Source organism: Mytilus californianus, unplaced genomic scaffold (assembly GCF_021869535.1).
Source record: "Mytilus californianus isolate M0D057914Y unplaced genomic scaffold, xbMytCali1.0.p SCAF_1, whole genome shotgun sequence".
Lineage (NCBI taxonomy): Eukaryota > Metazoa > Mollusca > Bivalvia > Mytilida > Mytilidae > Mytilus > Mytilus californianus.
Window position 1 is genome coordinate 35,902,112 of NW_026262581.1, and position 22,823 is coordinate 35,924,934.

General features: G+C 29.6%; 1 protein-coding gene across 2 annotated transcripts in view; it reads left to right on the plus strand.

The window, feature by feature from the left end:
- LOC127701838 (forkhead box protein P1-like) overlaps nt 1-22,311 on the plus strand; it is a 60,886-nt gene extending 38,575 nt beyond the window's left edge. For both annotated transcript variants that reach the window (XM_052205822.1, XM_052205814.1), the window contains 9 exons: nt 666-753; nt 5,963-6,058; nt 6,340-6,694; nt 8,142-8,218; nt 8,474-8,575; nt 12,261-12,382; nt 13,705-13,783; nt 15,060-15,208; nt 17,191-22,311. In XM_052205822.1, coding sequence (XP_052061782.1) covers nt 666-753; nt 5,963-6,058; nt 6,340-6,694; nt 8,142-8,218; nt 8,474-8,575; nt 12,261-12,382; nt 13,705-13,783; nt 15,060-15,208; nt 17,191-17,476 — 1,354 coding nt within the window. In that variant the 3' untranslated portion in view covers nt 17,477-22,311. The remainder of the gene's footprint in view (nt 1-665; nt 754-5,962; nt 6,059-6,339; nt 6,695-8,141; nt 8,219-8,473; nt 8,576-12,260; nt 12,383-13,704; nt 13,784-15,059; nt 15,209-17,190) is intronic.
- Nucleotides 22,312-22,823: the final 512 nt, after the last annotated feature.

Sequence of the window (22,823 nt, forward strand, 5' to 3'; positions counted from 1 at the left end):
GTGTTTTGAAATTAAGAATTGTTGACTGGTATTTAACATGTGTTTTGAAAACAAAAGTGTTGTTGACTGGTATTTAACACATGTTTTACACATAAGTGTTGTTGACTGGTATTTAACACATGTTATGCACACAAGTGTTGTCAATCCGTCATACTTGTATTGTCTAATTGAATGTAAACTGGATGGTCCTATTCAGATGCCTTTTGTTGTAAGATTGTCTCATTTCTTTGTACTTGTCTATTCTCAGTGTTCTCCCCAGTATTTTGAAATAGCACCATGGGATTTGAAATCTAAAATCATAGCCCCATATTTCTTAGACATTCACTTATAAGATTTTTTCAGATATCACCATGCTTGATGCTGTAAGGCCCTAGGGGTTATAAAGTAGCTATCCTTCTGATTCATTTTGATTAAAAACTAAGTGATTGTCTTAACTGATTACACCTTTTGTTACTTGAAGAACTAATGTGGATGACAGATGATTTGTAGCCTTTGTAAATATATTCACTATCTAGATTAGGGTAAGTAAAACTGCTTTGGTCATAAATGTTATCCCTTTTTATGTACCTTGTCTTTCAAGTTGTTTTATGTGTTGTTGGGTTGCTGTCTCATTGGCATTTCCCTTATCTCTATTTTATGTACAAAAGAAAATCATATTTTTACAGACATATCAATGAAGACCACCATCTTGATGATAGAAGTACAGCTCAAGCAAGAGTACAGATGCAAGTTGTTAGTCAACTGGAAATACAGGTATGTACATCTCCTGGTTGTTATTCACACTTAGTACAGGTATGTAACATATTCTGGTTGTTATTCATATTCAATACAGGTATGTACATCTTCTGGTTGTTATTCATATTCAATACAGGTATGTACATCTCCTGGTTGTTATTCATAATTAGTACAGGTATGTAACATCTTCTTGTTGTTATTCATATTCAATACAGGTATGTACATCTTCTGGTTGTTATTCATATTCAATACAGATATGTACACCTTCTGGTTGTTATTCATATTCAATACAGATATGTACATCTCCTGGTTGTTATAATTAGTACAGGTATGTAACATCTTCTTGTTGTTATTCATATTCAATACAGGTATGTACATCTCCTGGTTGTTATTCATAATTAGCACAGGTATGTAACATCTTCTTGTTGTTATTCATATTCAATACAGGTATGTACATCTCCTGGTTGTTATTCAAACTTAGTACAGGTATGTTACATCTTCGTCTTGTTATTCATATTCAATACAGGTATGTACATCAACTGCGATTCTTTTCACAAAAAATCTTACGATTAAAATTGATCGTAAGTTATACTGAAATGTGTATGACTTACGAGTATTTTTACTCTTAAGATTTTTTGTGAAAAGAGCTGCAAGTTGTTCATCTTCTGGTTGTTATTTATATTCAATGCAAGTATGTTCATCTGGTTGTTATTTATATTCAGTACAGGTATGTACATCTTGTTATTCATATTTAATATTGATATGTTCATCGACTAGTTGTTATTTGTATGTGTGGGCCTCAGGGAAGATTAGTTTGTTGCAACTAACTGTGTTTACCCTCTTTAAATAAAGAATTTATTATTATTATTATTATTATTATTATTATTTATATTCAATACAGGTATGTACATCTGGTTGTTATTCATATTTAATACAAATATGTGCATCTGGTTGTTATTCATAGGTAGTACTGGTTTACCTCTCTGCCAAGCACATGGCATTAAGGAGTAGAGCAGATTGGTCTGCTAGGAGTCACAATAATGTGTCAGGATAGGATGACATGACTTCCTGTAAACAAGCAGGTTAAAAATCTGACTTAGCGTATTAGGCCAGTACAAAGCAGTGGTCATATTCATATCTTATTAACATTTTTATGCCCCTGTCGTAGCGGAGGGGGCATTAAGTTTTACCCTTGTCCGTACTTACGTACATACGTACGGACATATGAGACCATGACCCTACTGATTTTGAGGTCACCACTTCAAAGGTTAAGGTCATAGCTACTTAAATTAGATAACAAATTGTGGAGAAAGGCAGTTTCCAGATGCTAAATTAAATATTTTATATTGGATTACAACCTTACATAGTTCTAAATGCATCTCAAATAAAAAAGGATTAGTGGTATCTGCTTCTGAATGTTACCTTTGAAAATGATGGAAATAATCTTTGCTTACAAAATGACAGTAATAAAAAGAATTTTATTGATGATGGGATAAATTGAAAAATGTCTTCTGATACATAATATAAGTATTTCTAGAATTGCCTTTAACTTTCCAGAATTGTTTTACAGTCCTTTAAATCTTTCTTATTAGCTTAAAGTATAAAATGTCATTTAAAAATAGTAAAGGTCAAGGTTCAGGGAAAATTGTTTGCTAACAGCCAAAAATAGGCATCACAGCTCTGTTTATCATGACCAGTTGCTTTTGTTTTTGTAAAAATATGTCAATGCATAATTCATATGTAAAATGAGCAAAAAGTAAGGGCAAAGCCATTTATCTTTAAAGTTCTGTAACAATAGTTATAGGATATCCAATGATAATAGCCTGATATATGATGATGTAAGCATATTACAGATACCATTGAAAATTACTTTATATTTATATTTAAAAAAATCAAATTGGATACATTGTTTTGACATTGTAATAACCAATCATCAAATCATCAAATCCATCTGATATAAGAGGTATAAATATTCTATAAAAGCAAAAGTCAATTCTTTGTACTATCAGATGAGACTAGATTAGTTTCATTTTATCTTTGTAAACTGAACTTTGTTTTTTCGTCTCACATTTCCTTACTGATTCGTAATTGTTGATATGCATACCAATTTTGAAGTCAATTATCCAGGCACAGTAAGGTAGGATGAATTAAAAAAGGAAATACAACCACAGAAACCTCTGAACTTTACATAAATGTTCATGAAAGTGATCAATTTCTTTATGAAAAAATGAGATGTTAGTTATACATCAATTAGACAAAAACCCAACAACAAAAAATAAAGAAAAGATATCTAGAGATCAACGTCATCAACAAAAGACAGGTTTTAATACAATATGACAAGATCTAAATCATCGTGTGGTTAGGAATACAAGATTGATTGTTTCACCATTTTTGCAAACATACTCCAATACGTTTTTGTGAAGTACATAAAAATTTCAAGATAATTATCACTTGCTCTGAAAATTTACATATCAATATGTTTAATCTGCTGATTTCATAATTGGCATAATAAGTGATGATTACTTGACGAAATGACGAATTAGGATGCGTAATTTTAAAATCCAGTTTTAATACTTATTATAGACAACCTTGCGTGGGTGCAACTACTTGTTTTTATTTTATTCTAGCGTTTTGAACTTTCTATGATGATCAGAATAGAGATGACCATATCCAAGAAAATTTATACAAGGTTTTTCATAGTCTAAGTAGTACATGACTTTTGTATTGTAACAGAATGCCCCAAATTCTATTTAGGTCATTGCATCTTATTTAGCCTGCTGAATCAGTTACTTTAGTTCAAGTATTTCCTCTAATTAAAGAAAGGAAATTTGTTTACAATTGTAGCTCCATCCTGATATTTCTTTATTGTTCTCATTTGAATTAAGAGGATGTTGTTAACATGCAATTGTTTCTTTCCACTTCTACTTGTAAATATTATTCTGTACCATTGACATACATTGCACGGTGAAAACTTTAGAAATACTGGCCAGAAACTTGAGAATTTCTTCGTTTCATTTTTGAAGTACCGGTAAGTTTAATGGATTATCTATCCAATCAAGAATCAAATAAAGTACTCTATAAATAAATTTAAGTGATGTTTTTTTTCAAAGAATATTTGCACAGGATTGTAAAGACATGATAATTGTCACTTTTGGTACTGAATTAAAATTGTTGGCTTATTTTAAAGGCTAGAGATGTGTATGTGTCCTCCTGTCAATCTGTTACCAAAAAACTAAAAATTTCAATTTCACTTGTCCTGCTTAAATCTAGAGACCCAAAGGTCAGTATGAGAAATTTTTGGAAGAGATTATTTAAGATTTCTGGAAATGAATTAGGGAAAAGTACTTACATGATTGATAATCTAACTCTAATCATGTTTTCAAATAATAATGGACTTATTTTATAGAAATTATTCTAGAAAAGATATGAATGAAGTCAATATTTGTGTTTTGCCTCTGATTTCCATTGAAGATTTAAATATGACTGCTGTTTATTTATATTCTTTCAATTTGTCTTGCCTTAGAGTAAGTAAATTCATCATGTTGGCTACATGTATTTCTATTAAGAAAATATGTGATTGCAATTAGTATATTTACAACTTACAAAAAAGGGAAAAGATGAGCCAGTATTTTATATCATCAATTTTCCATATTTATTGTGATTTATGCAATGGAAAATATTTAATGGCTCAAACATACAGTAATGACATGTTGTACCTACAGACAGGTGATAATTACATGGAATTAATGTATTGGCTTTAACAGTGTCACAAGGTGTTAACAACATGATTGGGGAAAAAATATTGGATTTAGGTCAGTATGTTGACTTGATTGCGTAGGACGGTGCACTTATATAGACAGAAATAAACAGGGATGAAGTATTGATTTTTATGAAATATCTGTGTTATGAAGATGACAGAAATCTGTTGCAATAGGAATCGTTGTGAGTGGGAAGAAAACACAAGTCTAAGAAGGATCAAGTTGATAAATAAATGTTGCTTGTTGTTTGATGCTATAAAAAAAAATCTTTATTGCATTGTTTTTCCTTTGGATCTACATACTTTACTCAAATAAAGGGCTGAGACAATAGAAAGGATCCCAACTTTATTTCTTTTTTATTGTTGTGCAAAGGTATCTTGTACTTAAATATATTAAAATGTTTTTGAGGTAAAAAAATATGTCAGATTTATAATCTAGAAATAAGAATTATTGCCATTGATCTAGCACATAAAACAACATGTTAAAATTGTTTGTCATTTCAAAATTTGTTAAAAAGTTCTCTTACCCTAATACAGAGCATATGAAACAGTCATGTAATATTCCTTTTCTGATATGATCTTAATATGCCTGAAATATTTGCCATTGGGTGTTGAGCCACCAACAGTCAATCAACAATTTCTTATTGGTCAGTAAATTTTAATTATTTACTTCTTGACCATAACCACTTTTACAACCAGAAATGTGCAAGAAATGTATTTGTTTAAAATAAGAAAGGGGAGTTCTTTAGTGGAAGATGGCAGTTGATAATGCGTCACTATTATGTTTTAAATACATTTATGTTGTCAGATGGTACATTGTATTAATATGCAAAAATCAGTCATACATAACAGTTAGTATAAATGCCATTTTAACTTGCTTTTGCCAGTACTTTAATATATGCCAAAATCATCTTTTGGTGTATGATGGCTTTTATAAAGTCAGCCTTTCTTATGAAGTGAATCAAGTCTAAACAGAGCCCCTTCAGGACTGAAGGTTTTGTTTGGATGTATAGACATGAGTTTTATTTAAGGTAGTATGGGAGTCTGAACCAAAAAATGTCTGCCCATCCATCCCATGACATTTATTTCATTTAGCTCAGGATTCACTCGTTTCCTCCATAAATTATGCAATTAAACATTGAAAATAAAATCTTAACAGTGAAGTAAATGCTGTTTAATGACTAATAAAATGTATATGTTTCAAGAAATTTTGATTGGCAGATATTAAAAAAAATACAACTGAATTGAAATTGATAGGGCCCAATAAGCAATGGGCCCACAAAATTTGTTGTTATTATTAAATGAGAATATCTTTATTTTGAACCAAAAATGAGGTTGACTGTTTATATTTTGTGATTTTAGAAATTTAAAGTGGACATGTAGGTTTCAGGAATTTGAGTATTATTATTTATGGCTTAAGGTATGTTTTTTTTTATGATAAAAGCTATTATACTGATTTCCTTTTTCCAGTTAACAAGAGAAAAAGAGCTCTTACAAGAAATGATGAGACATCTTCATATGAAACCAAATGATAAAAATAGCACTGTGGCTGAAGTTCAGAAGCCGGTATGGTATTTTTAATTTAATTTAATTTTATTTCATTTCATTTTCTTTATATTTTTTTTAGTTAAATAGAAAACTTGTAACTAAATATTTATCTTCATGACTAACCTTGTTTGCCTAGATTTGGTAAGTTTTGGTTTCTTTATGAAAAAATATTCAATAACAGACACAACTTTGTCTTACAATCATGCAAGTTACCTTCAAACTGGTTTTTATGGTGCTTTATTCAAATTTGCTTTCCATATCTTAGTAATTTAAAAATACATGTATTTGTCATTTTACAGAGGGCTCCAGTAATTATCAGCACAGCAGCAACAGAAATGCCTACATCTCCACAATCAACATCGACACTTTCAAGCTTATCAGTGCCAAGCCCTCCAAAGATGACATCAGTGATAACGAGTCCAACAAAGATCCTACCTAGTTTACACATGTCTGCATCAGCACCACCTACTCCAGTGTCATTGGTATCCCACCCAATCTCATTGCCGATCGTGATCCCTCCACAGCTGGGACATACATCGATATCAAAACCGCCCACTCCTCAGTCCCATTCCATGTCACAGCCTTCTACTCCTACCAGTATTGGTCCAATGAGACGACGAGTGTCAGATAAATGTAATTTACCAATATCAGCAGGTAATTCATTGCTTTTAAAGTTAAATCTTTCAAGTTTTCTTTAAATTCTTCAAGCATAGATAACAATATGTCCTTACTCTGTGTACCCCACCTCAGAAAGTGATTTTAAAATGAAAAATTAATACAGGGATCACCATGACCTTTTGTAGCGTGGTGGTGCGCCATGCTTGAATTTCCCTTCACCACCTTTTATTTTCATGCACCACGCTTAATTTATTGTCCACCATGCTTAAAAAAAAGATCACATTTAAAGCAGTTTAAAAAGTTTGACAAGTTTACAACCCCAAGGCATTTAACAGTCATAACAGTTGTCATAAATTGTTGTAACAGGCAATCGACTTATACTATGGGTCATTACTGATCATCAAAATTAATTCATACAAAAAGCATCGGTCAGTCAGCATTTGTCATTTCGACAAACGACCACACAGTTTACCACGTTTATCATAGTTTCATGATGAAAAGTGACTTGACAGAAAGACGAAAATTGTAATGAACTTATAAAAAACATCATTTTACTTGAATTCCATTAAAAATGTTAAATTCAGAATTTTTGTCTTTGCCTGCCCTCACTTTTGATAGTGAAATAACATAACAGCTGCCATTGATTGTATTTAGTTCTACTGTGTATTATCCTCCAGTGAAGTAGGAGCATATAGGAATACCAGAAAGATTACTCAATTATAATTTTTCCTAGTTATTGAAATACCTACTCAAGATATGTCTTCACACTTCTGACCTAATACTTTCTTTTGAGTATTCATTATAATAGTCCCATTAGTCCCTGTTTTGAGACATAACAGTCAAAACAAAAACATACAATATGTATCTTCTGAAGAAAAACAACTAATTTGTTTTAATCTTTATTTTGTTATATTTTTATTTGTATACTGAAATAGAAAGTGAAAGTAAAAATGTTTTCTTCATGTATTTATGTATGTCAAACCACAAATGTAACTCCTAGAAAAATATTGACGTTATGTCCAAGAAGGGATGCAAACGCAACACATCCTCTCAGAATTGATGACATCTTGAATTGATTTTCATTCTGTGGTGAACCCTGAAATATTTACTGTGAATTCAAAAATAATTGTGCATTTATTATTACGATATTTGATCAGTTGACCATAATGTGAGACTTTAATCGATACTATTTTAGGAAATACTGCTAATAATAAATGTAATCAAAATTTAAAATGTCAGTTATAATTGATGCCCTACTAATTAATCCTGTCAAATATTTAAATTTATAAAAACATCACAAAATTTTCGGAATATGCAGCCACAATTTTGCATAATTTTTTTTAGAGGATTCAACATGTTACTTTTAAAACAAAATTTTGTATAATTTTTTATAAATAAATTGATGGTAATAGAATTGCATGAGAAGTTAGGTATGATTTTACAGTTCTTCATTTTGAAAAGATGCATATTAATATATTTTTAGAAATCCAAAGAAACCGAGAATTTTACAAGAATACAGATGTCCGCCCACCTTTTACATATGCCTCTTTAATAAGACAGGTAAGTCTTGCTATTTAATTTTGGCAAACATTTTTACATTTTATTTAGTTTATACTTGTTTTGTTAATTCCAAATAAATCAGACAACAGACAAGGGTTGCTAACATTTTATCAATTTGCTGCATTAGGCATGCATCTTGAAAGTTACCTTTTTTCTGGCTGTGAGATGCAGTTAAAAGTAATCTATTGAAATAGAACACTCTACAACATGATATGATCTAAGGGAGATAATTCTTTTTTTTTTTTAATGTTTTAGGCTATTATAGAATCTCAACATAAACAGCTGACGTTAAATGAAATCTATCAGTGGTTCCAAAATACATTTTCATATTTTAGACGAAATGAAGCCACATGGAAGGTATGTTAAATATATTATTGAGATCGAATAAGATACTGAAAAACAGTTAGCCCGCAATAAGATAAATTCTTATTTTTTTTTAATGTTTTAGGCTATTATAGTTTGAATCTTATGGAAACTGATAGAGTGCTTTTTGTCAAGCCTTCGACTTTAGTCGAAAAAGCAAGACATAGCGATCCTACATTCCATCGGCGTTGTCGTCGTCGTTGTCGTCGGCGGCGTCCACAAATATTCACTCTGTGGTTAAAGTTTTTGAAATTTTAATAACTTTCTTAAACTATCCTGGGTTTCTACCAAACTTGGACAGAAGCTTGTTTATGATCATAAGATAGTATCCAGAAGTAAATTTTGTAAAAAAAAAAATCCTTTTTTTCCTTATTTTACTTTTAAATGGACTTACATTTTCTGCCAGGAAACAACACATTTACTCTGTGGTTAAAGTTTTTAAAATTTTAATAACTTTCTTATACTATTTTGGATTTGTACCAAACTTGGACAGAAGCTTGTTTATGATCGAAAGCTAGTATCTAAAAGGAAATTTGGAAAAAAATAAATCCATTTTTTCAGTATTTTACTTTTAAATGGACTTAGATTTTCTGCCAGGAAACAACTCATTCACTCTGTGGTTAAAGTTTTTAAAATTTTAATAACTTTCTTATACTATTTTGGATTTGTACCAAACTTGGACAGAAGCTTGTTTATGATCAAATGCTAGTATCTAGAAGGAAATTTTGTTTTCTTCCAGTTAACATTACATTCAGTCTGCAGTTAAAGTTTTTAAACATTTATTAGATTCATAAACTATCCTGGATTTTTACAAAACTTGGACAGAAGCTTCTTACAATCAAAAGATAGTATCAAGAGGAATATTTTTATTGATTTACTTCCTCATTTTTGTTGAGCCTGCGATTAACAGAAAAAGTAGGCGAGACACTGGGTTCCGCGGAACCCTTACGAATTTTTATACCATATATGTTTGGTGAAATTTTGAAAGGATGGACACACTAATATATGAAAATAAGAAATAAAAAAATATGTAGAAAAAATAGAGATAAAGATTCATTAAAGATTTGTAAGGTGGATGTCCAAGACGATTGCTGCAAGAAATTGATATAATTAATCGGGTATTGAATTTATTGCACCGCAGTGAGCAATGAATGGAAGAAATTGAATTCACCAATGAAGTTTTACGATTGATTTAAGTAGATTTGTTAGGTTATGAGTTGTATATTTCCTAAAATTTGTTTTAAATGACAAGATTTTACTTGTGACACACAAAGCATTCTCAATGAATCAAAGAATGCTGTTTTCCGAAGTCAAAATGTTTCTACTATAACTTTAGAAGGAGAAAAATAGGTTATCCTTATGCGTGTGTTATAGGTAATGATGCATATGACTCTTCTACTCATAAAAAAAAAATAAAAGTAAACGAAAATAATATTTCACAAAACTATATTTATCACTGAAGTAACGTTTTGCTTTGCTCTCAACTTTTGAAGCATTTTATTTATTTGTTTTATTCCACTAAAATTTTGAAACAAATATTTTTGTTGCCTTTTGTACTATTTATATCAAGCTTATATTTAAATTTTTTCATATTCTTTAAAGGGAAAATTCGTGATTTTTTACTTTTCATCTTATTATGTTCATAATACCATAAAAAACATATTTACCAAGTTTTATCTGGATATGAACACTAATAAAGAAGAAAATTGGGAATTAATAATTTAATTTATTCCAACTTCCTGACTTATGTGACATAGTTTAAGTCTTTTTGCATGCCGGGAGTGAATAAATTTCATTGTAAGTCTTGTTCGTTAATCATCTAATAACGCGATTTAAAGCGCATCAACGACTTTTGGCGTAGTATTAACCAACTAATAATTAAGAAAGTAAAGTGATCAGCCGTGCAACTTTCAAAATTAAAATGCACGATTTATATTTAAAGGATTTCTGATATGATTATAATATATTACTCTCATTTAATATTTTATGCATAAGTGCAATATTAGGAATGGTTTATCCCCCCTCCCTTTTAAGCTAACTAAATAAATTAATCAACCCTCTAGCTGATCAGACGTTAATACATCTACTATCAGTCTATTCGGAGTGAAGTTTCTTTATTTCTTCAAATAATCTTTTTGGGGATCATTAGTGTACGACCAGTGGCATATATATTACATGCAAGTCGGAACAGGAAAATTGACATGAGGTACTACCGGTATGATAGAACCATGTTCACATTATTACATTATTATACATAATACACAAACATTGAGATGATGACGACTTTCTTAAACTGTTCAAAATAATCTAATTGAAATAAAAATCTGTGATTTTACTATGTGCATAACTTCGATGAACCAAAGCAAGTTAGATATCGACCTGTATTTAAATCAGATTGGTTTTGAATGTTTCTCTCGTATATTCAATATACATGTATATATTCTAAATTGCGACTATCTATAGTTCCGTAACCTTCTATCTAGGCGTATAATCCAATGATCGACAAGTGCGAACATTTTGTTAAATCAATATTTGTACGTTTCAAAATGTCCATAATTATTGACAACGAGTAATTACTTACATTTTCCCCAATTTACGTTTCGAAAATATGTAAATATATTTTTATTTTATCAAATCTTTTTTGGGAATTATTTAGATTTTCATAAATATTCTGTACACCATAAATGTTGTTTATAAACAAGCGTATGAGTTTAGTCATATATATAATGGCTATTATATCTATGGTTTAGTAAAGACTAGCATATCACTATCGAACATGCAAGACAATGATGTATATTCACCTGATAGTTTCAAAATGGAAAGTTACAAGTTATCGGCCGTGTACACTTCTCAATACCCCCAGAGGTGAAGTGATGCACGAACTTGCTTTATGTAATTGTGTAATAAGAGTTTTAAAGCCCGACAGGAAATCGCTTGAATACCTGGACGTGTCAACTCACAATACCTCTGGGAACAATTCCTTTAGCCATGCTGGTGATCAGATAAGGGAAGGTCCGAATTTATTTAAATAAGATTATTACATAAATGAATTATGAACACACTAGATTTTCGAAAACATTTTTACACGGAACACTTAATTTATCACTTTGAACTTTTTAACTAATTTCCATTAAAATTTCTTGTTTCAAAAACTTAGTTAAAAAACTGTTTTAAAATGACAGACCATAGTACTAGTTATTCCAAAAAAATTATATATAATTACATTTTCCGTATCAAGTTAGTTAGGAAAGGTTGCATGCACAACCATGTCTATTATAATCCTGTTTTCTGACCCGGGAAACTGTTTAGGCTTTCCTTGTCGGGTCAAACAACCGTACGCTTGACAAGATATCGACACTCAATTACGGCTACGTTAGGTTACTGCTTATTTTGGTCCTTTGTGGTTTATAGATATATATCGTGGTTTCTATTCAGGGATGATGTCAAAATGGCCGCACGCGGAGAAGTGATACTCTAAATTTAAAATTGATGGTGATCTCTTATCTAGCAGAATTAAACTTTAATATTTTTGAAATTGTGGTTTTTTATACATAATCATTTTAATTTTTTTGCGAAGTATCCCTTTAAGAGTATTATTTCAATTGCTTTTATAATTTTATTTCAATTTAACATGAATGCTCCAATGCCTAGTAATTTTTGGTTTCTGTTTTGTTGGTAGAATGCTGTTCGACATAATCTTAGCCTTCACAAATGTTTTATGAGAGTTGAGAATGTTAAAGGAGCAGTTTGGACTGTTGATGAAATAGAATTCTACAAGAGACGGCCTCAAAAATTGGGAGGGTATGTCATTAAAATCTCCATATATGGCTTATCTATTACATGATTAAATTGTTGCATAAATATGAACATTTCTTCAATTGCTGTGATTTTTTTTTTTTTTACTTTTATATAAACATGTAAAATGAAACCTTTATATGACAAGTTAAGGATAAAATTGAATTGGAAAGTGATATTGAAGAAATTTTCATTGACATATAGAAGCATACTGCATGTTAGGTTTTTACAAAATTAAAATTTTGAGTATATGATTAAAATAAGTGTCCATCTGAACTCCAAAATTATACTTTTATTATTTATTTTATTTAATTGAATAAGTAGAAAAAAATTTGAGAACATATTCCTTTTTCTTTAGTTGCTTCAAATGCAGTATGTTCTATTAAGTGTGTACTGGATTACTTCTGCATCTTAAAAGCTTTAAAAGTTATTGTGCATATTTCAAATACAGCATTTGACTGATTTGTGTATAAGTGTTGGTTTTAGTGTTGTTCCAGCTGCAGAAGTCTTGTTGTACAAATAAGTGAGATTAGTTTTAATGCTGTTCAAAGTATTTCAAAATGCTCAAAAATGCTTTTTACATTTCGTCCTTGCTAAACAGAATGCTATAAGAACCAACTTGTCTCTACATAAATGTTTTGTAAGATTTGAGGAAGATAATGAATCTTTCTGGTTAGTGGATGACATTGAATTTATAAATCATAAACACCTCAGTCGTGGTCGACCTAGAAAACCCTCTATTGAACTGTAAGTTCACTGCCACAAAATCATTCTTCAGTATATTGTTATTACAGTTTAGTCATAGTTTTTATTACCCAGATTTTGGTTTGAGCAGTAGAAACTGGGAATTCCATAAGGACCATTTTTCTTTAGGAGGATACATTTTTTCTCTGTCTTTTGAAAACTGTAATCTCTGTTCTTTTCCTATTAGCATTATTTAATTAAGAGAAAATATTTATCCTCAAAAAATTTCTACTTTCCAAGATTTATTATCTATGACTTCTCAGATTGTTGTTATCTTTTAGTCCACTCTTCAGTATAAAATAGGGTAAATTACGTCAATCTCAAGTTCTGAGAATTTACCAAGATTGACCTTACTTTTGCAAATGATCACTTTTGGTCTTTGTCAAACAAATTCTGTTGTGTTGCTGAAATAAGTTAGAAAAGTTTCATTTCCTTCTATGGTAGACAAACTGGAGATATGGTTTATCGAGTCAAGATCTTTAAAGAATTCACTGCACATCTTTTATATTAAATGGTAAGGGACTTGTGTCTAGTAAATAAATAAATACTTGTAATTTGAGAGGATTTGATTATTTTCCTTTTAGGAGTATGGGAATGAGAGAGATACCAAGTCCTGGATCTGATCCTTCAGTTTTTGGAGATAGTCTAAATGCAAGTCTTAGGGTAAGTTGATTGCTGATTTTAATTAAAAATAAGTGAGGTCATAATCCCTCTTCAAATATGATAATTCAAAAAATTGGTATACAATTAACATCATTATATTATCGCCTATGGTAGGGAAAAAACAGATTGAGCAGTTGTATGTAAAATTTATTCAACAGTAAGCTCTTAAAGAAAGCGCACAAAAGTTCATAATGAATAACAATAATGTCATTTCAAAATTTGTTTTTCAATTTTTGAAAGCTGGCCTTACCTTCTGAATCTGTTTTTTATGATAATTTTGTTTGACACACTGCTTTAACCTTCACCTATGACATTTAAAATTACTTAAAACAGCTGTTTTATATATTAGTATTTTGTTTGAAATAAATCATTTGATCTTCTAAAAAAATCATTTGATATTATAAATAAATCATTTGATCCTCTAAAAGAATCATTTGATATTATAAATAAATCATATGAGCTTATATTCAGTTGATACAGCCTTTATTTTACAAACAATTCAATTTTAATGTAACAGCAATGCAAATTTGCTTTATTTGAATTGCAGATAAACTAAGCATGTGCTATTCCTTTTCCTTGTTTTATCATGAACAAAAAGATAAAGAGAGCTCGGTGAAACTGTTCTTAAAATTCAGCCTTTATACTTTGTCATGCAATGTCATCCGTCCTTCTTAGCAGTGATTAGTTATCACAATTTTCTCAATTTCTTGATGTAGTTTTAAGTTCCCAATGATTTATATATGAGTTATTTCTCTTCTTGCGAAATAAGTCGTTCATGAAAATTAATTGGTTTACAGTATAAACTTGTATTGAGTGAACTCCCTTGTTTTTTTTGTATAGACCAGACTGCTCTTTAAAATTGTAAATAACTTGTATTGAGTGAACTCCCTTGTTTTCTATGTTTTTTTTTGTATAGACCAGACTGCCCCTTAAAATTGTAAATAACTTGTTTTGAGTGAACTCCCTTTTTTCTATGTTTTTTTTGTATAGACCAGACTGCTCTTTAAAATTGTAAATAACTTGTATTGAGTTAACTCCCTTATTTTCTATGTTCACTGACTGATATTTATATCAAAATATGAAGACAGCTATTAATGTATGTCTCTATTCATTCCTGGCAACTGATTTTGTTTTAAATAAAGAGACACCTTTTTTTAACTTTCAAATATTATTATTTTTTAATCTACAATGTTCTTTGAATGTAAATCCATATACACCTGTTTTTGTTCACACATTTCTGATCAGTAGAAATGCCTTAACTTTTTTCTGTTGACAGGCAGCAATAGAGCAAGCTAATATTCATTTTATGAACAATCAGAATTATTCCAATGGTGAATCATCATTAGACGGAGCTGAAGATCTTTCTATGAAGTCAAACAGAAATGACAGTTCAGAAAGCCTTTCAAAATTTGATTTTCCTTCTAGGTAAGCTAGATTTTAATTTTTAATTGAAGGATGTTGAACTAAACCTGTTCAGTTTAAATTCAGAATGTAATGCATATATTTATTATATCAAGTAGGATATACCAAGAAAAAAAAACTAGATGCAAGTATTTATGACTTTCCTGTTTTTTTTGTGTTTTTTTTTACAGGTTGGTTTGGGGGGGGGGGATGTCTGTCCTGTCTCAAGTTAAAATTTTGTTTACAATTGTTAACCATGAATTAGTGGTCACATCAACTTGAATCTTAGCACAGATATAAAAATAAGGAGATGTGGTATGATTGCCAAAGAGACAACTATCCACCAAAATTGAAAATAATTTTTTTAATGTTATTTCATTGTTGAAGGCTGCACGGTGACCTATAGTTGCTTACCTGCACATCTTTTTGTCTCTGGTGGATAATTGTCTCATTGGTTATCATACCACATCTTTTTATCTCTGGATGATAGGTGTCTCATTGGTAATCATACCACATCATTTTGTCTCTGGTGGATAGTTGTCTCATTAGTAATCATACCACATCTTTTTGTCTCTCGTGGATAGTTGTCTCATTGGTAATCATACCACATCTTTTTGTCTCTGGTGGATAGTTGTCTCATTGGTAATCATACCACATCTTTTTGTTTCTGGTGGATAGTTGTCTCATTGGTAATCATACCACATCTTTTTGTCTCTGGTGGATAGTTGTCTCATTGGTAATCATACCACATCTTTTTGTCTCTGGTGGATAGTTGTCTCATTGGTAATCATATAACATCTTTTTTATACACCTCCTCATTTGCAACTTATGAAGAAAACATGATATATTAAAAACACAAATACACTAGTGTGGTCAAAAGCACACATCTTGTTAAAACAAGATAAAATATACACACATCTGGTGAAACAAGTCAAAATCTACACACATCTAAAACAAGTTAAAATCTACACGCATCTGGTGAAACAAGGTAAAATCTAACAATCCTAGTGACATACAAGTCTAATTTATTTCAACATTAAATTTTTTTCTTCAAAATTGAAATTCTTCTCATGCATATGTTATAAAATAATATAAACATTCACATGTATCGATAAAAGATTGATTAGATATGTCAAAAATATTTTATATTACCAATTAATATGTCAACTAATATTATTTTTTCTGCACCTATGAATTTGGTAATTTGTTTATTACAATGAAATACATATTTATTATGTGCTGTTTTAATTAGAAAAAATGATTTTGTTTGACACTTCCTTATAAGGGAAAGATTCTTAAATTTGAGATTACTAATTATTTGTTTTCCATAAATCAATTAGTAAATTAATGTCACGATCTGCTGAGTAAGTTTGCCTTCAGGAATTATAAGAAGTAAAAAAAGCGAAACAGGTGTTGGGTATACATCAATGAGATAGCAATCAAATGATACAAAAAACCAAAAGACATTTGTAAGGATTTTTTTTAAAGGCATTCTTAAAATTACAATTTACTGAAAAGGAAGTGGTGAAATGGGTCAATCTTAATATTTTTCATATTATGAATAGCCATTTCTTATCCTCATTATTTAAGAAAACACGAACCCAACAAATGAAAAAAAAAACGAAAAGACATCTTGAAGGATTTGTTAAGGATGAGAAATTTAAAACAAGTTAAAATTAAATGGTAGAATTTATCTGTCTTGAAAAGAAAATGGTAGAATTTATCTGTTTTGAAAAGGTTTGCATTGATCGTTGTCACTTTGTCCATGGAGTGAGAACAAATGTCAAACTTCCTTTAAAACAATGTGGATACTACAGGACATGGACTAGGTTAAAGATGAAATATTTTCTGACTTTTGAACCCCCAAAAAATAAAAATAATTCCCTGAATTCCACATTATTTTCACCTCATGGTGCATATTTGCAGAACTAGAAAATGATATTTGATTTGATTTTGTTTTTTATTATTCAAATTATTATTGGAATGTTGTTATATTTATCTTTCAGGGAAGAATATCAAATGATGATGAAAGAAGAGGCTCAAGATGATGCTTACAATGAAAATGACAATGAAGGTCATCTGGGTGATGGGATTCATAAAGATGAAGATATGATTGACAGTGAAATAGACAGTATCTCACAAGAAATGATTGAAGTGAAAACTGAGGATCAGACTTCTGTGCACTCTCCGAAAGACACATCACATGTACCTACAAATCATGAAATATTTTCAAGTTTGCTTCAGAAGGCACAAGATTCAATGTCAGCAGCTTCAAGTCATATAGCATCTTAGAGAACAGGACCGTAACAGTTGTAAAAAATTATTATTGATAGGAACAATCTATTGTAGTAAATGTTCTGCTTTAATTTAGTACATAAACAAGAAAGTGATCGAAGATTTTTTAAGACTTTTTTTGTTTTAACTAGATTTGATTTACAATGTCAGCCTTATACACAAGGGGGACAACTCTCAATTATAAAAAAGGAAATCTGAAGGTTGTAAAAATCTAAACTGAATAGGACATCTTTTGTAAAAAGTGTCAGGAAAGTTTTAATCAAAAAATGTTTTGTTAAGAACTTCTATTATTCTAGTGCTTTACATGTTGTGTTTGTATGTTGTTGTTATTTTTAGAGCTTTTAATTGTTAACTTGTTTTGGACCATTCAGATGACATGCGGATTTGAAGTGTTACAATTTTGATTTTAATTAGCAGATATTTAGATCTGGAAATCATAGCTTATAGGGCAGTTTTAATTTAAAAACAGAATGCAGTGCTTCATATGCATAATTTTAATGTATAAAATTTTACCACAGTCAAGTGCATCAAGCATTGTAGATTTCATATAAATTTGTTTTAAAAGTTTTGTTTGATGTGCAATAATAGGCAATACAACACAGCTTCAACGAAGAGCTATGTTTGAGAAAATATAACTGGAGTTAGTGCTTAACTACATATTGTACATTTCAATCAGAAGCATTTTTTTTATTATTAAAGGACCATCGTATATTCTGAGTATTTTTTAAAATATTAATCTTGTTGACAATGTCTGTAGACAGAAAAATAAGATGTGTGTTATCATCAGATAATTATTCAGTTAATATTATCACCAATGTAAAAAATCATTCATCAATTCATACAGTCGGAAGGACCAAAAAACTGTTTGTTAGTTCTATTTTATATTTATACTGAATATTTTATTAGGTTGTTTTAATTATCCCTTGCAACATGTTATTGAGAAGTAAAATAGTTGTGAAATATTATTTCAAAATATCTGATTACTCACCAGTTAAAACAAATACAAAATTAGATTTAACTTCACAGAAATATTAAGACCCATGGTAGTTTATAGGGATTCGTTGATTTATATTAGTTGCAAAAAAACATTCTTTCTTAAAGTATTGTTATAAATACTTCCATAAAATCTTATTAGTTATTTAGCATTATATTTTTTAGTTTTTCTGTATGTCATTTTTTTGTGAAATTGGAGAACATTGATTTTGGGTCATAATTTTATATGGGAAATAAGTGAACAATGTATCATCTCACTGGTTTCTCACTCTATGTTTCAGTATTGGTAAATTAAGCATGACATTTTTTATTTTACAAGATTGTGTTCATGTATTTTTGTACATTCTGGTCCTTGTTGTATAAATGTTAGTTGTTAATGTATATTTTACTGTTTAAGTCTTTTGACTATTCATTAAATTCTGTAAATACATTGTACATACATCTTTTTTCATAGAAATGAACTTCTGAAGTCATTCTACGGATAAAACGTAATATTATATTATGATTCTATTTATGAAAGACTTTTTAAGATAAATTATGATTAAGCAATACAATATTTTCCCAGTTTAACTGTTGATAGACTATTCCCATTTCATTGTAATATCATCTCTAATATTTTTTATCTCTAGAATGTTGGCAGCAAAATATAATTTTACATTTACAAAGTATAAACTTGTTTCATATTTCCAGCCCCCCCACCCCAAAAAAAAACCTTTTGGTACATGTAGATGCACTGTTCGTTTTGCAAATCTAGTAAAAGCTATTTCTAGCATTTTTGGCCTTTATACTAAAAGATTGGATTAATTCATGTTCAGTATTTAAAAGTTTTAAGATATGATTGAACTGTTATTTTTTTCTAACCTGTCCTATTTTCTGATTTTACTGTAGATAGACACTTTTAAACAGAGCATTTAAAAGCCAATACCTTGTATCATCAGTCATTTTATCATAAGATTTGAAATTTGCAAACATTTAAATAAAATAGAATTTATTATTTTAGAAGTACAATGGCTTTCAATAAATTTGATTGATATTTACCCTTTATTATCTGTGTAAAAATTAAATTGGAACCTTCTATTTAAGGGGAGGTAAAAACTGGATTTTACAGCAAGTCAAAAAGGTTTTACACTTTTCTTTGGTGAATTATCAAGAAATCAAGAAGGGTACCCCCATTTTGTTTTTATTTTCTGAAAATAATGTCCAAAAGAATTATAAATTTCTGTCAATAAGATGTATTTATCCACCAAAGAATGATTTCCCCTCTATTATCTCTGTAAAAATTAAATTGGAACCTTCTATTTTTGGAAATTAACATGCTGACAGGGTTTTTTTTTTCAAATCAAATTTTGTTTAGTTCTTTTAGGAATATTGAAGGAAAATCTACAGCATGTATTTAGCATATTATATATAAATATATATGCTGGTTAATCATTTTTCATATTTTGTTTGTTTTCTTTCATTTTTCATTTCATTTCATATTTTGTTTGTTTTCTTTTTAATGGGACAATCATTTCCTAAGAAGTAAAGAGATGATAGTCTGAGCACTGTTATCTTTATTGTTATATCATTGATTTAATCAATTTCAAAAGCAACAGATGTTTTCATTTGTTCATACTCTGTTAAATATATTTATTTTTTTATGTTTGATATGTCTGTTTTACAAACCAAACCAACACGCTGATCTGTTATTGTAGTTATTGGACGTGTACTAATAACAGCTTGAAGTTTTAAATGTAAAACAAAACAAAAGGATAAAAGAGAATAAAATATAAAAAAAATATGAAAAAAAAATCATCAAATAAAGAAAATGATCTTTTAAATTTTTTTACATTTCAATAGATTTATGCTTTTAAAAAAATACAGTAAAACTGAAATGACATTGTCTTTTAAATGTTGATGTAAATCTGATGTGGTACATTAAAACTATCAGGTTTGATTTCGTAACACTTTCATGCTATATTGTTAAGTTCTTTTTTTTTTATAAAAATTCCTTTGCAAAAGAAAACCTAAAATTTGCAACTAGTTTGCTTAATACCTAAATGTATTTAAAACATGGTTCATTAGGCCAATGCTAATTTGGTAGAATGTGTTGGACTTCAAGATTTTGAAATCATTTCATACAACATATGTTCACTTTTCTCACCAGTGTTATTCTTGCACATCAATTTTACATACCTCTTTTTCTCTGTTCTTTCATCTTTCTAGTCATTTTTTGTTTTTTTGTTGAATTTGCAATCTGTTTGTTTCTTTCACATGTACAATTGTTTCTATTCTCCTGAAAACAAACTCTCAAATAATTTAGCTTAACAAAAAATTGTATTCATTGAGATTAAAAATGTAAACACAAACATTCCCTTAACCTGTCATGATGTTTTATGAACTTGCATAAATAATATAATGAATTAAGATTCCAAAGTATTATTTTATTCTTGAAGGAATTTTTTGCACGTTGCTTTTAAACATTTTTGAAAGACGACCAAAGCTTTATGGGAATTTCTATAAAATAAAACTAGGATCTAAGGTCTATATTATGGAATAAATGTAAACAAGTAGTAAGATCATTTGTGTATTTTTTCATATGTTTTTAGGTCACAATTTAACTTGCTTAGTTATATTGGTAATTTTTTTCCCAACTTTTTATCTTTTGACATTATTAAAAGTATATCAGTTTAAGAATCAGAAAGTATTTTTCTCAAACCATAACATTGTAACTTGATAAAAATAATGAACAAAAAAGTGACAAAATTTTTTATCTTTCTAATGTTGGATTATACCTTCAAAGTCTTGTTCATGGAGCAGTTCTTACTTGCAGTAAATGAATAGTGCTCTTGGTTTTAATGTACAGTAACTTTGCTGTTGTATACTGTATTCTTGGAATATGACTTTCTGTAGCATCCTCTATAAATCATGCTTTTGTGATGAATAGATTTGATGGACATTTCACAGAAGACCTTATACAACAGTCACAAAAGTCAAACTACATAAAAAACAGGAAGACACATCTCATAACACAATTGGTTAACTATCTAAAACAACTGCTACAAATTAAGATGTTTATGGGCAATTTGGTTAAAAAAAGAACTATTGTTAGTCATCATATAATGACAAGCATGCAATATTTCAGCCACATGCATAGTAAAAATAAGGTAAACTGTTTAAAGGGTGTAATAATAAAGTAGATTGAAATTGAAACTGATTAAGAAGAATTAGTTTGTAAAACAGCTTATATAACTTTAAATATTAAAATATCTAAAAGATGCAGAAAGTAGACATTTGATAAAGTCATATAAATAAATATTTTTATGATTTTGATTTCATATTTAGATTTTACAAGGTAGTCCTAATAAATCTATGCAAGTATTTATTACAAGTTGTGTCTGTTATGTAACAATTATTACAAGGAGTTGAAAGTATGTATCCCTTTTTATCAGGTCAGCTAGAAAATTATACAAATAATTAGAAATGTAGTAAAAATATCAATATCTCAGTTATCAGATAGCTGTGTGTGCAAGGGCATTTTAATTAGATAAATTTATAATGCATGTTTTAAATGATGCGGTCATTTATTTTTAAACTACTGAGAAAATTGGTAGGGTATTTTTAAATAACAAATAATAGTTTCCTCTTCAGCAATAGTTATGTAATCTCTTTTACTGCATTATACACCAAGTATGTTACATCTGAAATAGTTATATTTTTTCTTTCTCAGGAAAATCTGTATTCAAACAGTATTTACTACTAGGGAGTGTATGTAGTAACCGGTGCATTTCATGATTACCTATCTTTCTCTATTGTGTAATGTCTTCATCAGAGACAATAAATAATATACTGGGTTATAATGCTTGTTTCTTTTTTTTATGCCCCCGCCGTAGTGGAGGGGGCATTAAGTTTTACCCTTGACCGTCTGTACGTCCGTCCGTACGTCCCACAAATTGGTTTCCGTTCTCTAACTTTAGTTTGCCTCAACCAAATGTTATGAAACTTATACACAATGCTTATAACCACAAAATTCAGATCAAGTATGAATTTGGGTAGCGTCACTTTTACCGTTCTTGAGTTATGTCCCTTTATAACGTTATATGCAAGCAGGGGCATCATCTGTGTCCCATGGACACATTCTCCATTTATTTTTCTTGCGACCTCATGATTTCAAAGAAAATGTGCTTTAATTGCAGTACATTAACCAAGTAATTGTGTAAAGGTCATGAGACAGCCACTCGACAATGGATCATTAAATTAAAGACACTACTGCAAAGTAACGTATTGCCAAATTGTACCTAGCTGAGAAATATGTCAACTGAACATCACCATGATATTTCAGTTGTTTTACTACAGAAAACCAGAATATTCT